This window comes from Silurus aristotelis, assembly GCF_946808225.1.
Source record: "Silurus aristotelis genome assembly, chromosome: 17".
Lineage (NCBI taxonomy): Eukaryota > Metazoa > Chordata > Actinopteri > Siluriformes > Siluridae > Silurus > Silurus aristotelis.
The window spans coordinates 24,182,146-24,198,278 of record NC_139590.1 but is presented as its reverse complement, the minus strand read 5'-3'; the positions used below and the strand labels follow the sequence as shown (position 1 = coordinate 24,198,278).

The window sequence follows — 16,133 nt, the reverse complement described above, 5'->3', positions numbered from 1 at the left end:
ATAATGCAGTATGTTTCCGTATAAATATACACACACGTCTATACGTCTACAGAACACGTGTCCTTTCGACTGCTATACACATTATAACCTATTTTTCGGGTTTCTATTATAGAAGTTACGCCGGGTTGCCAAGTCTTCACTGTGAGAGCTCCTCCTGTAATATTAGTGAACCTCAATCTGACTTGTTTTCTAACGTGATTCATATTTATATATAATTTAATTACGTGTAACTGGATCTACTTGACGTGTTTAAATTGATTATAGAAACCCACCGAATCATCAGTCCGGATTCTGATTGGTCAGAAGGTGGGTTTTTTTGTTTGTTTTTTTGACACATTTTTATGAGATTATATTTATTGCTCTGCCTCGTTATAAAGACGTTATCTGTACTAAACAGTCGTTCACAGAGATTTGTGGAAGGAGTTGTACTTAATATACACATCTAATATCCATGTGACATAAATATCCCTGTGTAGTACAGGCAAAAGTTTGTACACCCATAGGAATTTTAGCACTAACCAGACTTTCATACATCATCACAAAGAACCAAAAATAGTAACGTGTTTAGTGAGGAATGTGAGTAGACCTGTTAGGTGTGTGTGTGTGTGTGTGTGTCTGTGTCTGTGTGTGGGAGAGTGGGAGCGGTGTGTGTTCACTGGTAGTACTCAGTGTCCACAGCCTCTCCCTCACCCAGCATCAGCGCCATCAGAACCCCTGGGGACCATTTAGAGCGCGCAGGCCTATCCATCAGACCAGCTAATCCTGCACACACCCTCACAGCAAGAGAGAGAAAAGAGAGGGAGAAAGAAGGAAGGAGAGGAGAAGGCGAGGTCACTGCAATAACGACTTTAATTACACTAACGATGCTGGCATTTTTGTGGCGCTATAAAACTGCACAAAAGCGCTTTGTGGACAAACCCACCACCGTCGCAGATGTTTCCGGAAACTTCCGTGAGCACGGTTAAGTGACTCAAAAACAAGTGAGATTTTTTTCCTTTCAGAAGCCCTTTGCTAACAGTAAGCAATACTTCAACCCTAGGAATAAGCAGTTAGGGACGATTGGTGAAAAAATAACATCTCCTCGGCTAATTACGGCCATTTGTTCGCCTCGTTCTATTAACTCTGCGATGGATAAGAGGGCGGAGGGAAGAAGGAGGAAGGAGGGGAAAAGTGTCTGTCTTCATAATTTGGCAGCGTTTCAATCGCCATTACTCCATGCCAGCATCTCAAAGGAGTCTTTTCAGCATGCTCAAGATCATCACGGAGGCTCTTAGAGTCACTCAAAGGCCACTCTGTGTGCGCTCACGAGCGAGCGTGTGTATTCGGGATAAAAATCACTTTCATAATTGATTGCTTAACACCGATGCTGCGTAGTCGGAGGTGCAGCTCATACAGGCGACTCTGTCAATACTGAGCTTTTAGTGCACGTTTAAGTGGGAGAAAGAGACAGAGAGAGAAAGAGAGAGACAGAGGTAGTTGGCGACTGCATTAATCGATCCGTTCTGTCTTCATCATTATTAAAAAAACAGTTTAAATCAAAATCAGGTCGACGTTTTCACGATTAAGTGATTGTACAGGTCGTGAAACACACCTAAGCTCTAATCCCTACAAAAAAAAACCATTAATTTGCACCATTTTGTCCGTGACTAAATCATGAATCTGTTTCTGATAAATAACACAATGTTTAGGGACTAGAAATTACACATTATATGTGGTATGCACAATGTAGTGGACAGAACTGAATTAAAAGACATTTCGAGATTCCGGCAGCTCTTTTCTGCGTCAGTGTCTACAGAAAATAAGACGAATTAAAATCAGGACTATGCCGGGCTTTGAAAATCCCAAAGCATTTCTATAATCTGAGGCTAAAATCTAGGTTTTGATCGCTGGTGAAATTCTGGCAGTGGCTTCTCCTACGACGAACCGTCAAATCGAGAGCCGATAGGAGCGCTGAACCTGATGAAGCAACAACTTCAAACCACCTCAGGGAAAATGTGGAAGCGAGTCAGGAGGACGGCACAGCAAGAAGAGAAACTCAATGAGCTACGGAGGGAAAAGGAGTGTTTGTATGACGTTTCGATTAATAAGGCATTATCTGTCATGAACAAAATGGATGCTTCAGTTTCAGGTAGCAAGAAAACGTGGGTTTGAACGTGTCAAGGATCGATGACGTAAAACTTCGGACGAGTCTTTTTCTTGTGTGTGTCAGTTTTTGATTGTTGTTCAGTCTGAAACCCTACAGTGTGACATGGGGATCATGTTCCTACAGTCTGACAAGCAACAATCGCAAAAAGGACCATAAAAATCACATGGTGTGAGCTCATTAAACTCCTCCCACAAGCCTTTATTCAGTTCAACTACAACTCCCTCAGCAATGACAGTAACCACCATGCGACAGGCGACAGATTTGTAGTCCAGTGTAAATACGTTAATAAATGCTGCTACAGCAGACACGCCCACACTGGCGTCTGAGGTGAAGAAGAGTGCACAGTAAACGTCTCCATCAGGACTGCATTACGGCAAAAATGGCCCCAAAGCCCGGGGGATTGTGGGGATTACTTCAGGGATTTAGTGGGGAAAAACTGTACAAATTGTGTTTTTCTTTCTCCAACACTAACATGTCTGGTGTCTGAACGTTTCTCTGAATGTCTTTCACACGTTTTGCTCCTAATCAGCCCGTTTTTTTCTTGTTTTTTTCACGGTTCGTTTTCATCTGTCTCCTATTTGCACTGGTCGAACATGAGAACAGCGTTAGTTCTTCTTCCAGCTCTATTGCTGTCACTGCTTATCACAGCAAGTAACATTATTTTCTCCTCCTGTCCATGTGGGTTTCATTGTGGATTTGAATGTTTCCTTTAGGCTCTTAGGAGGTTTGTCTATAGCAGACTGCCTCGAGGTGTTAATGAATGGGTCCCTGGTGTCCCCCATGGTGATAAACTGGTGTCTCATTCAAAGCGTATTCTCTCCACACACACCCTAGTGTTCCCCTGTAGACTCCGGACCCACCCCCACTCTGACCCTGGATCAGGGGGCAATTCCTTTAAAAAAGTGAACAAAAGTGCTACAATAGCTGAATAAATCTTTCCCGCTGTGTGTTTACGTTTTTCTTCATGAGAAAGACTGAATGTCTAACAGCTTTTTTAGTGGACTACTGGGGGAAGTGTTAGCAAAACCTGATCCCAGTCAGGATGACATGCAGGGCCCCAGTAGGAATTCTCACTGTATTGCCAAGTATTCATAGTATTCCCTCTCTCTCTCTCTCTCTCTCTCTCTCTCTCTCTCTCTCTCTCTCTCTCTCTCTCTCTCTCTCTCTCTCTCTCTCGTTTGAATCAGTCACAATTACCGCTGAGAAGGAGCTCCCATTTCAATCTTCTCCAGGCCACATGATTCCCAAATCCCAGCAGGCTCTTGTGAGTGACCCTTACCAGGTTTGGAAGAACACAAACTGGCCTTTATAAGACATTAACACAGTTTTATGGTTCATGCTAGTGCATGAATATTCACAATTATGCAAATTAAGATCATTAGCTAGGTGGCTTGCTAACTGCAGACTAGCTCAAAGAATTTATCACCATGACTACCCCATGTGTTCTTCATTAAATATTTTAGTTAGCTAGCTTAAATGTTTATAAACCTTCATCATTTTTTTTGCCTAAAATGTAGTAATTTTGCAAATTTTTGCATATTGGATGTAACTGGTTCAAAACTGGATTTTATTTTGACATCACAGTTTGAGCCCCACCCACAAAACACTTTTAATTATGATGATGAATTAGGACTATTTATGGCAAATCTCCGACACTGCAGCTAATCACAACCACACACACACACACACACACACACACACACACACACACACACACACACACACAGTTAGCAGGACAGACTTCGAGTGTGTGAGTGATTGACGCTCCGTGATAAACATCGACAGAGAGAAAGAGTTAGAGAACAAATGAAGAGTGACGTGACAGAAGTAGTATCAATTAAAGAACAGCTCCAAGAACCTGTAGTCGCATTGTCTTTTCCACACGTCATGTCACGTCAGGACGCCGGACAGCCGAGTTAAACACCTAAATACACGCCGCAGGGTATTTACCGTCTGTACAAGAGGCACATAATGATTTTACTTGTCAGGGCTCATAAAAAAATAAAAAATAAAAAACATTTTTCTCTGCATGCGCTTTTCAGGGACAGGATGAACAAATAGAACATGAAACCCAAACAGTCTTAAATAAAATCATCAGCTTTTTAAGCAGTTTTGGGAAAAAGAAAAAGTCATTTATTATTTATTACAGTTTCCCATGTTCCTCCCATTTAAACTTGACTCCACCCACACACCATATAAGGCCATACCGTACACCATGTAGACACCCTTATAATCGTGTCTTTAACATACAAGACTGAACGTAGGATTGGTCTAAAAACAACGCACAAAGACGTTTCTTGTATATTATGCAAATTAGCACAAAAGCATTGTGGGCGGAGCTAAATTGTTCTCTAAGCTATTTTTAATAAGACCAATGAATCATGGGAAATAAAGAATGCTCATGCTGTGTTATCATCTTTGGCCAGGTAAAAGTCGCAATATAAATAATACATTTATTAATTAGCATTTTATTGGCCACGTAGTGGCCAATAAAATGGCCACTTTTATGATGACATCACCCTGGCCCTTTCTCTATGATGACATCACAGTTGATGCACTTTCATTCATTCATTTTCTCCCGCTTGATGCACTTATTTTATGTTAATGCAGTTTTTTGAGGTGATTCGGCACGAAAGGAGTGGAGGTGAAATATAAGCGAGAGAGAGAGTGGGAGAAATGTGTGTGTGTGTGTGTGTGTGTGTGTGTGTGTGTGTGTGTGTGCCCACTGTCTGGGTCATAGTCATAAAAAAGGAGCAGTCCAGTTAGCTGCAAAGTTTATTTTCTTTTGCCATCTCTGACTGAGCTGTAACACAAACCCCATTCATACCACATGGCAGACCACAGCACACACACACACACACACACACACATACACACATACACACACACACGCACTCCAACCGCTCACTGCACACCTCACACTGACTGCATTGAGCTTCATTACACAGCGCCTTTATTTGTACTTCATCCCAAACACACACACACACACACACACACACACACACACACACACACACTAAACCCTGGCTCGCAATCACCTTTTCCAGCTATTTAAAACGGCTCATAAACGTGTTTTTATTCCTATCCTGAATAGACACACCCTGCTGATGATCAGCTACACACTATATTCAACATACAGTGGTTTAGTAATCCTGCAAATGACATGCCATTATATACAATAAACAATAAAACTTAATAAAAAAGTAATCATTCAAGCACACACAATGGGTTTGTGTATAATGATCACGGCTGAAAATATTCACCACCATATTCCATCTCAGTGAATCTCTTAATAAAAAACAGGGATAAAATCAAAGAATAATAATGAGCCTTATAGGTGCAGTTCTTGAAAATGATGAAAATGTGGTGAAAATGTGGAAGATATATTTGCACTTTCAGGGGTAACGTGAACAGCAGGTTTATATTAATGAGCTCGTTCTGATATGCTATCGTTTCCATAGTAACAGCCCAATGTAGAGGGATGTGTACAGCACACACACACACACACACACACACACACACACACACACACACCATACAATCTAATACTAATAAAACGAAATACTTATAAATAAAATTATTTTATGAAAATACATAATCATTTATATGATTCATTATTTTAAGCAGAATATTTTTGTATGCAAGTCATTTCTTTTGTAAAGAATCTCCACAGTCAGTTTTTCACATAACTTTCATATAAACCCTGTAATTTTCTGTCAGAGATGCTGTTATAATAAACTATACAGAAAAACGCCTTCTGACCAATCATGATCCAGAACTCATTATGGGTGGTGGCGATGTGGTAGCTCATTGTTTGGAGTTTGTAATGGAAGGTTGTGAGTTTAAATCTCAGCACTACCAAGCTGTAGAGTATAAAAAAAGATATCATTGTAAGTCGCCTTGGTTTAATGCTGTAAATGTGCAGTAATATTATGATATTGTTGTGGTAATAATTTAAGGCAACCATAATTATTATCAAATAAAATGTAATTGGATCAGGATCAGAGACGTTGAACTCGTTCTGATCGGACTCGAATGAAAAGATCAGATCTAACTGAATTTGCGAACAGACCAAACAAAAAGAAACAGTGACGGTAATAAGAGACGAAGAATGAACTGGCCGCAAATTCAGAAATAATACGATTTTTGTTCTAATTTAATAAGGGAAGTGTCATTTATTCAATCCAAAGCAAACACAGCTGAGCCAGCCGATGGAGAAATGATTACATATATAAATCAAACTGTACATCAGGGACTGGAGCGAGCGAACATCACTCAGAGGGAGATTTTATACTGACAACATACAAGCAAAATAATCACCTCATCACACCTACCAAACTCTACATACACACCTCTACCAACACTTCCTTTAATTACATTAATCACAGCCAGTTTAAATACAGTCCCATTCCACACAGCACAATTTAACATCTAATCCAAGAATAAAATCAGGGGTTTTTATTCTGCTAAAAATTTATATTTTTAACTTTTACCATAAAAAAATATATCAAAAGATCGTTTTTTGGCCGTTTTAATGTTTTAATCGACAGGATTTTTCAAACTTAAGATGATGATATCGATACCAAAAAAATCAAACCAAACAAACCGGCGCTCGTCCACTACACTACTACTCCACACTGATCACCATGCTTTAAGATTCCTGGGTAGACTAGGCCATGTCTCAACTTACCATATATCCAAGTTACAGTGGGGTCATCAGAACACATCTCCATCGTAAGTGGTGGACCACCTGTGTGTATCTATATCGATATATTAGATAGTGTGCTTTCTAACAGTGTATAGTGGAAAGGGATTATTAGGATGGTGTATTATGGTTCTGTACATCACTGACACAACAGGCAGAGCTCGCTCAATTATCACTTCACTTTTTATGGACGTGTTTACGGAAGGTAAAACGAAAACAAAACAAAAACAACAGCGCTAATGAAATAAGGCACTCTAGCGTAACTGACAGCTGGGCAATTTGAAGGCTTTTCCATGATGCTGCCAGAGCGGAGAAAAAAAAACACGACAGCATCGCACTTTGTGTCCTCGTGATCCACAATAAACACAGCACGTGTGCTTTCTCTCTCTCTCTCTCTGTCTCTCTCTCTTTAAACCAGATGAAATCATTGTGGAAAAACAGAACGAGCGTTCCAGTCGAGGCCAGCTCATTAGCAGCTCGCATCATGGAAATGTCGGCGATAACCATCAGCGCGGCACGGAGAGACAAATCGATGAGCGACGGCTCGAGCTGTTACGCAACAGCTGGGGAGGGACATGAAAGAGCTCACTTGTGTCTTTAGAGGTCTCGCTAGCAGGACGTGTTTCATTTACAAACAAAACCCAGACGCTCACCTCCAAACAGGCCTAGGGGTCCTGCTAATATAAAAATAACATCACCTAATACACAACGTCGCTGCTCTCAAGGCCACGTGTACACCTACCGTGGCTCCTCATCTCACCTTTAATGCACTAAACACTAATGAGATGCTGCCCTGCTGAGGGCCGAGCGCTACGCCACCATATGGAACTGATACTCAGGATCGTATTCCATCACACGGCTCGTGTTACGCCCCGTCCCGTACCGTCCCGTCCCGTCCCAGCCTGGACATCATCCACACTTTACACACCAAACTTTCTTTTTTAATCTGTCAAACCATTTTATGTTCATCTGTAAAAAAAAAAAAAAAAAAAAAAAAACAACAGCTGAGGGTGTAAAAACAAACATGAAGATCTCACAGCACAAGTGCAGTCCTTCAAGCTCATTAAAATGAATTAATCACAAAAAAAAAACCCTGTTGGTAATAATAATTGAATAAAAATAAATGGAGAGAGAGGATATTCCCTAACAGGACCATCACTACTACGTCCAAAAAATATAGACTGATGTTCAAATCTGTCGATTTCATGTTCAAAATGGTTCTCATCATCAGTGCAAACACTGTTACTTATTTTTCATCCCCGAAACAGGACATAAACTTCTTCAAATCAACAGTAATACCGATATTTGTGATCTCAGATTATATATTTTTGCAGCAGTAAAATATAAAACACAGTCATGCTAGCAAAGAATGAGTCAGTCCGACAGGCAGGTGTGTGTGTGTGTGTGTGAATTGTTCCATCTCCCCTGAGCGTTCCTGTCTCTGAGCCACCGGCTCAGTCACTGCACACGATTCAGTGGTGAGATAACGAGCTAATTCTCATCTACAAGCAAAGCATCTACAGCAGCAGCAAGGAATCAATAATACTTAACATTTATTTGCATTAAATTCTAAGAGAATCAGAAAGAAAATGATAAAAACAAGCACACAATACACCTGTAACTCACACGCCACCTCTGAAAGGGTTAAAAATCCAACCAGATCTGATACCAAAAGGCCACTTATGTCTTAAACTCAGCACCTGAATTGGCTCGAGTCTTCTATTCAGTGAACATTTCTCTTCCATTAGTGCTAAATTGATTCCTAACATTCGTAAATGCAAATATTTGAGTAATGAAACACTCAGGAACGTGCTGTTATATGGTAATAATTGACTGCAGTGTGGTGTAACGAGGCAGAATCACCGTTACCACCCTGATGTTAATTCTTCTCTTAATACCACACATCCTTTGGGTGTTTTGTGTATTACACGTCGTGCTACATCATACTTTTTATCCCTTTACAAAGCCAAATCATTGCTTTACTTCTGAATGTTACGAAGCACTGACACTGGAGACTCGATCCATAAATCTAACACATGATCACTGATTAGACATGATATTAACCTGTGTGTGGAGTGTAAATGGTGAAAATAAGCTGCTCATGTAGAAGATTTGATGGACTGTATACAGTATAGATAAATATGACAATTATCTGAAATATAGCAATAATCCCAGTTACTTCTTTCTTTTATAGTGATTGTAGAGAAAAATGGCAGGAATTCTTGTCCTTTAACAGGAAGACTGAAGTATGTGGGACATTGTTAGAACTATGCTCCTAGAATAAAAGGGTTCTTCAGAGGGTTCTTTGTGTTTTTGTCACCTTTGGAACACATTCTTTGTTTGAGTCCTAAAGTTAAAGACAAACCATTTTATTCTCCTCCTTAGTGGACACACAGTCACTCTTGTGAACCCAATAATCTTAGCTTCAAAGTGTTTACTGATGTATGATTATACACAACAGTTTGGGGAGACCTGACCAGAAGATTGGTATATGACTCTTTTTAAACATCCCATTCCACACTTGCTCTCATATTAACTTCCACCCTTCTGTGAAGATGTTCCACTAGGTTTTGGGGTGTGCTTATGGAGATTTTTGTGCTAAAAGTAAGGTGGGATTCTGTTCCAGTTCATCCCAAAGATGTTCAATAGGGTTGGAGCTCTACAGCAGGCCACTCAATATCTTCTACAGCAACCCATGGAAAGCAGATCTTCATGGAGCTGGCATTTTCCAAAGGACTATTGTCATGCTGGAACAGGTTTGGATCTCCTTGGGTCTCCCATCCAGAGACGTCCAATACAATTGTGTGTGGAAACATTCGGTGTCTATTTAGTGTATCTGAGAAGGTTTGCCATTAGCAAATTGTTCACACAAAATAGCTGACACAGGGCGTCTACGAAGCCATTTTACAGCACTGTTCAGGAAATGCCAGGAACGTCGTCTCTGCCAGTGGAGTATAAAACGTGTCTTTACCAACGGCAGCCTGGCACACACACACACACACACACACCCACGCTGTGTGTTAACTGGAGTTTTAGCCAGATGTGGAGGATTTCGTCTTTAAGCTAATTCTTTCGGCAAAGACTTTGGAACATTTGGGTGTCTGTCAGATTGCAGTCTAGCCAGTAATATCCGTCTCTGGCTAATAAAGCTTTAACAGAATAATGAAAAGGACTTGGGACATATGTGCCAACACCTGGGTACCAAATGAGGAGAAAACATGTACAATCCTGGGGTAGATATTCTGAACACAACGGTTCACAAGGCAAGCAGTTGAACAAGGTAGAAAAAAAACACTGATTTGGAAATCGAGTAACTAAAGATTCTGAGTTACGACTTAAGATTTTAAAGGTTACAGCGTTTTCCTGTGAGAGTTTCCATTACATTTAGAAATAGGGGAATGTTAAAAAAATGACTTCTACTGTACACTATGTTACTTTTACGCTCACGGTTTTAACGCTGACGTGCAACTTTTATCACCGGCATTTGTGTTGGAGTCTGTCAGGAAATTCCCGCGACATGCCCGCAAGGACGCTTCTTCAAATCAACTTCTCCTTCAATCTCAAACATCTTCAAACGGATAAACACGACATGGCAGGAAAACCCACCACTCACAAAAGCTCAGAGAACTTCCTCTCGAATTGAAATGAAACCACTGCATGTGCTCAGAGGAGGAACTTAAAACCACATTCGGGTTAAAGGGGCGCATGTGAGCTGAAGAACAAAGCAACAAAAAAAACCAGAATGAAGGACAAGCCAGAGATTTTATGTTATACATAAGAAAATTTTACTGGGATTTTTCTTAGCTAAAAGCACAGCAGAGAGAGAGAGAGAGAGAGAGAGAGAGAGAGAGAGAGAGAGAGAGAGAGAGAGAGAGAGAGAGAGAGAGAGAGAGAGAGAGAGAGAGAGAGAGAGAGAGAGAGAGAGAGAGAGAGAGAGAGAGAGAGAGAGAGAGAGAGAGAGAGAGAGAGAGAGAGAGAGAGAGAGAAAGAGAAGGACAGAAGAAGAGAGAGAGAAGAATAGCTATGAAAAAAAAATAGACAAAGATCAAAAAGAAATCCGAGGCAGCACCTGTCCTCCACCGTCAGCATGAACAAAGCGGACAGATCGAGTCTGAGATTCTGACCACAACAAAGTCTGAGAACAAGAAGAACACAGGCACCATGAGGACCTGCTGCGCTCTCACATACAGACTTCTTCCCCAAACTGTTACACAAAGTGGCAGGCATACAATTGTGTAGGACATCTTTAGATATAGTAGCATGATTCATGAGTGGAGGATCATCTGCTATAGACCTCAAACCCTACTGAACAGCTTTGGGATGAATGTGAACACTGACTGCACCCCAGGTCTCCTCCTGAATCAATCTCCAAAATATCCACAACATCTAGCAGAACATCTTCCCAGAAGAGTGGAGGTAATTATAACAGACTCAATGTGGAAAGAGATGTTTAAACAGCACATATCAAACTTATGGTTACATGTCCACAAACTGTTGGCCATATAGTGTATCAACACCACCAAACCCAAAATAACTGAATCTAGCTAAACATTTCCAGTTAAGAGGTTTAAACATCACCTCAAAGATCAGTTTAATTTTTATCTCACTGTAAAATGAATAACACACACACACACACACACACACACACACAGCAGCAGAACGCTACAAGTTCCTGTTGAAAGCAAAAATTGTTAACCATTAAAGAAAAAAACACTTTGAACTGAAATGTTATCCTTCATCTCTCCTGTGATTCTCAGAGGCTACAAACACATTCGTTTCTCCTGAAATCACATTTCATATCCAACAATAGCTTCAGAATCGTCCTGTTGTGTAATTCCTGGACTCAGGCGTAATGAAGGGAATTGTGGGAGCCGTGATGGATCTCAGCGCTAATCCTACTGCTTTTTCCAACATTTTCCTAAGTATAAGTGAAAACAAATGCCAGCTAGTGCAATATAAAAACCAGAACGAGAAGCTTCACCAGAGGTGACAGGACGGAGAACGAGAGAGTTGAAAAGGAGAGACAGGAAAGCAGATCTAGACGGAGAGAGAGAGAATCGAGAGAGCGTATTAAAACCTGGTCATGGATGACAAGAAGGAAAGGTCAGCTGAGAGGTCGTCACGTCTTCCAGATCCGTCCAGCAGGATCTTTCACAGCGCTTTTACATATTAACTTCCGATTCAGAATCACATCACTACCTCAGTACATTCTGAGCAATTATCCTGAAGTTCAGCCAACATCTACTGAGGCAAAAAAGCACACAATCAGAGCAAAGTCTTAATCCAGGTAGCACCAGTTTTGGGAGCTGGGAATCCATAATTATCCACTGAACCCTTAGAGAAACCCTGAGGAAGCCTCTTTTCCTACAGTATGTGTATTAATGTCTAGTGTATATAATACAAACTCCAACAGGTTGTTTCTAATTTCAATGAGATCCTGTAATTGTTTTTAGAGGAATCAAGTGTTCAAGTCAAGTCAAGTGTTCTGAATTTATGGAAGGTTAGAATCCTTAATCTAAAGAACCCCCAGTGAAACGCTGAGGGACCCCCTTTTTCAAGAGCTTCTTTATTAATAGGGTAGAAACCTAATTTCCTGCAGATGTTTCTAGTGGGCCTAAAGCATCCACCAATTTGGAAAGAAGGAGAACCCATGAGGAACCTTTAAGTGTATGGATGAACAGGATAAGAAGCTCATACTGCAGAAGGTTGGGAAAACCAACTATCCAAATATTTATAAGATCCGAATGTTCTTCCATTTTTTAGGTAGGTTTCTAATTTTGACTCGGTGTGTGTCTGTGTTTGTATGTGTGTGTGTGTGTGTGTGTGTGTTTTTCCATTATAGGTGAATTTGTTATTAAGGTTCTGAATTCAGAATTCAGTATCACAGCGTTTTCCTGAACAACTCCTTGTTTCTAATGAATTGGACTAAACCCAGGACGGTGTTTTTTCCGCGTGCCGTGCCGGCTTGAACGTCCGTACCTGAATGAAGTCTTTGAGCTCTCAAACAGTGAAAACATTCACTGAAACTTTTCGTAAACACCGAACAACCGGCGTCCTGTTGCTCCGAATATTAGTGTTTACACTCAGTAGGGTGAGAGATCTCTCCAAGCCTGAGTTTATTCTAATTATCACAAACGACACAAATACATCACAAACCTGTAACAATTCCTCAGGCATCCTCCAGGAGGTGAGACGTTTATACTGTTTTTATTTTCCGACTGGAAAAACACCAGCGCTGCTCTGCTCTGCTCTGTGGAAAAGACTTCACCTCTGCAGCTCCTTCATTTTCTTTCTACAGTTAATTCACGTCATGGGCTAAATGAATTTACTGTTACCTATTACTGTTATTTATCCTTCACTCTGTCATCATGTCTGTGTCCTGGTGACATTTTACGATCTCTGATGTTGAAAGTCGTCTCCTCCGCAGCCCACAGGACGCCATGTACGCATCATACTACACGATAATTAGCGCCGGTAATTACAGGACGATGCCTGAATGTCACCTAAGCCAATTTTTACCTGTTTAACCGACACGCACCTCTTCACACAGAGAACTATTTAATCAGCAACCGCAAGCGTTTACTCACTGTCTCATCTCCAGCGCACTGTAGAGCTCACATGGGCTTTAAACTTCTCTGATTTAAAGATATTTTAATAAAATGTGTAATAAATACAAATATATATTTAATCAGTATTTACAAAAAGCACAGAAATCTGAGAAAATGTGAAGTTACTACCTGCAGCGTTAGAGGTCGCTGATACAATATATTATCTCTATCGCGATACAATTTTATATCGCTCTTAATGCAACCTCCGCTGATTTTATGTTTAAAATTTGTAAAGTTTTTAAAATATTACATTAAAACAAACTATATATATATATATATTTTTTTTTTTTTCATTATTTATTTATTTATTTATTTATTTTCACATACGATGTTCTGGTTATTGTATTGCACTACATATACATGCTATAAGTATTATTTACTGGTTTTTTTTTTAAGGTGCTTTTGTTCATTAAGCATTGATTTAGAAAATTCGCCTAAAGGTTTAGATTTTTTTGTTTGTTGTTTAATCATTAACTGTCATCCGTCAAAAAATTCTGATTCCAGACCTTCACATTTCTGGTCCCTAAGAACTCTGGATCACCAAGTGAACCATTTTCTCCAGTGGTGCTCTTCAAACTCTAGAGCCTGTGAACCGGTCAGAACATCAACGTTTATCTTAACTGTGTTGGACACAATTTGCAAGGAACCATTGCATAATTTTGGGTTCTTGTCTTCTAGAAAGGGTTCTGCTTGGATTAAGACCCTGGCATGGTAGCTCAGTTTTACAGGAACCTCTGGGTTAATCCACACACTTATCAAGTTAATGCATACATAATCGCTATAACAGAAATTTCTATCAAAAAGGGTTCTAATCCAAGTAGCATGGAAGCCTGAATTAGCCAATAAACCCAAAAAGAACCCTTGAGGAACCCTCTTTTTCGCTAGTATATGTATTTATGTGTATTGTACACCAAACAATCTCCAACAAGTTCCTGCAGATGTTTCTAATGTGACCAAAGCATCTAAGATTTTGAAAGGTAAAAGAACCCACGAGGTACCTTGGATTACAGAATGAAGAGATCCCACTGCAGCAGGTTGCTGGTAACAGTTGGTTCCAAAGCGAACCCTTATATCAGGAAAGATTTTTTAAGTGGGTGTTTAATTCTGATGGTTTGTGAAGGTTGGTGTGTGTTTGTGTGTGTGTAAGAGAGAGAGAGATGATGTTGGTGATGTGGACAGCATGCAGACTCCAGCACTGTCTCGAGATGACGCGACCTCATCACGCAGTCTAGAGCGAGTAAACGCACTGACGCATAACCTACAGATCGTCTCCCCCAAAAACCCATCGCGGCCCGGCCTCAAGAACAGAGAGAGAGAGAGAGAGAGAGAGAAAGAGAGAGAGAGAGAGAACGGCGCGAGGCTGATGTGCCCGGTGTTCTTCACTCCATCATGACAGGAATTCCGTTGTCTCCTTCTTACCGGTTGCCGCTTGTGGCGCAGGGTCGCTTTCCCGAGCTGCTGCCTCCGGTTTCTCGGATATTCACCGTACGCTTTGTTCAATCCGAGCCGGTCTCTCTTCTCCCTGCCCGCGCCTCCGCCTCCAGCACCTCCACCTCCTCCTCCGTTCTCCCCGGCGTCCCCGGAATCCAGGCTGCTGAAGTTCCACACGATAAGCGTCTGCACGAGCAGCACGGTGAGCGCGGCGATCAGCGCGGAGCGCGAGCGGCGAGCCGATTTGCGCGCGCACGGCCCGCCGACCATCATTGCTGCTTGGCTTTGATCTCCCTGTGGCTTGTCGGTTTCCTCCCCCTGACCCGGTGCGCGAGCGTCCGTGTGAAGCGGCCGAGCCGAGCCGAGCAGCACCGCCGTGCGCCACCGACACTGGGATATGCGCGTGTGTGGAGTCAGCGCGCGCACTGAGAAACAGACACACACGCACGCACACTAAAGGAGGGGAGAAGGGCGGACAGCGACTGGGCTGACGGGTTGCCAGATTGTGCAAAAGCAAACCATTACATCTAGAGGGGTGCAAACTTCTCCATCCACCAGTCACTAAAGTTATCCATCCACCAGTCACTCCAAAATCTTCTGTTTTAATACTTCCAGAAATGTATGCATTGCGTGCAGTAATATTTTAGCCATAGATTTGTATTACTTATTTCACCCAACAGCGTGTTCACAAGGCAGCCTGTTTTTAACAGATTTATTTCCAACACTTTTTAAAAGTAATAACATTTTTAATATCAGTAAATATTTACATTGGGTTTTCTGTCACAGTCGTTTCCCCTCCAGATTCTGTTTTCAAGCGTGTTTGTTTAAAAAAAAAAGAAAAAAAAAAAAAGAACAGCTTGTCGTCGTTTCTTCCAACAAAAATTTAATTGTGCACATTTTTTTGCATTTAGTATGTGGTCTCGTGAACCTCTCGTGAAGCTGTGTTTATCAGTGGAGCCCCGGGAACGAGCAGATTCCTTACATTGGTGCAACCACACATTCGTCAAGGGGTATGCAGAATCCCCCCCCCCTCCACCAAAATAACAAGGGGAGAAATACATGAATAAATACACTCCATGCACTGGATTCCCCTGTGTGCAGCGCCCTTGTCCACTGCATATCCTACAATCCAGATGTAAATACCATATTTACAACATTGTTATAACAGTGATGATAAATGATGTAGAAACTGTGATTTCCTGTTACAGAAACTTAATCAACACCTATTGACCTATCAGGATTC

At 41.2% G+C, this 16,133-nt stretch overlaps 1 protein-coding gene across 1 annotated transcript in view; it reads right to left on the bottom strand.

Moving 5' to 3' along the window:
- Positions 1 to 15,460, bottom strand: part of xylt1 (xylosyltransferase I) — a 58,574-nt gene extending 43,114 nt beyond the window's left edge. Inside the window, exon 1 of the mRNA XM_083566487.1 lies at positions 14,879 to 15,460. Coding sequence (XP_083422613.1) covers positions 14,879 to 15,163 — 285 coding nt within the window. The 5' untranslated portion in view covers positions 15,164 to 15,460. The remainder of the gene's footprint in view (positions 1 to 14,878) is intronic.
- Positions 15,461 to 16,133: the final 673 nt, after the last annotated feature.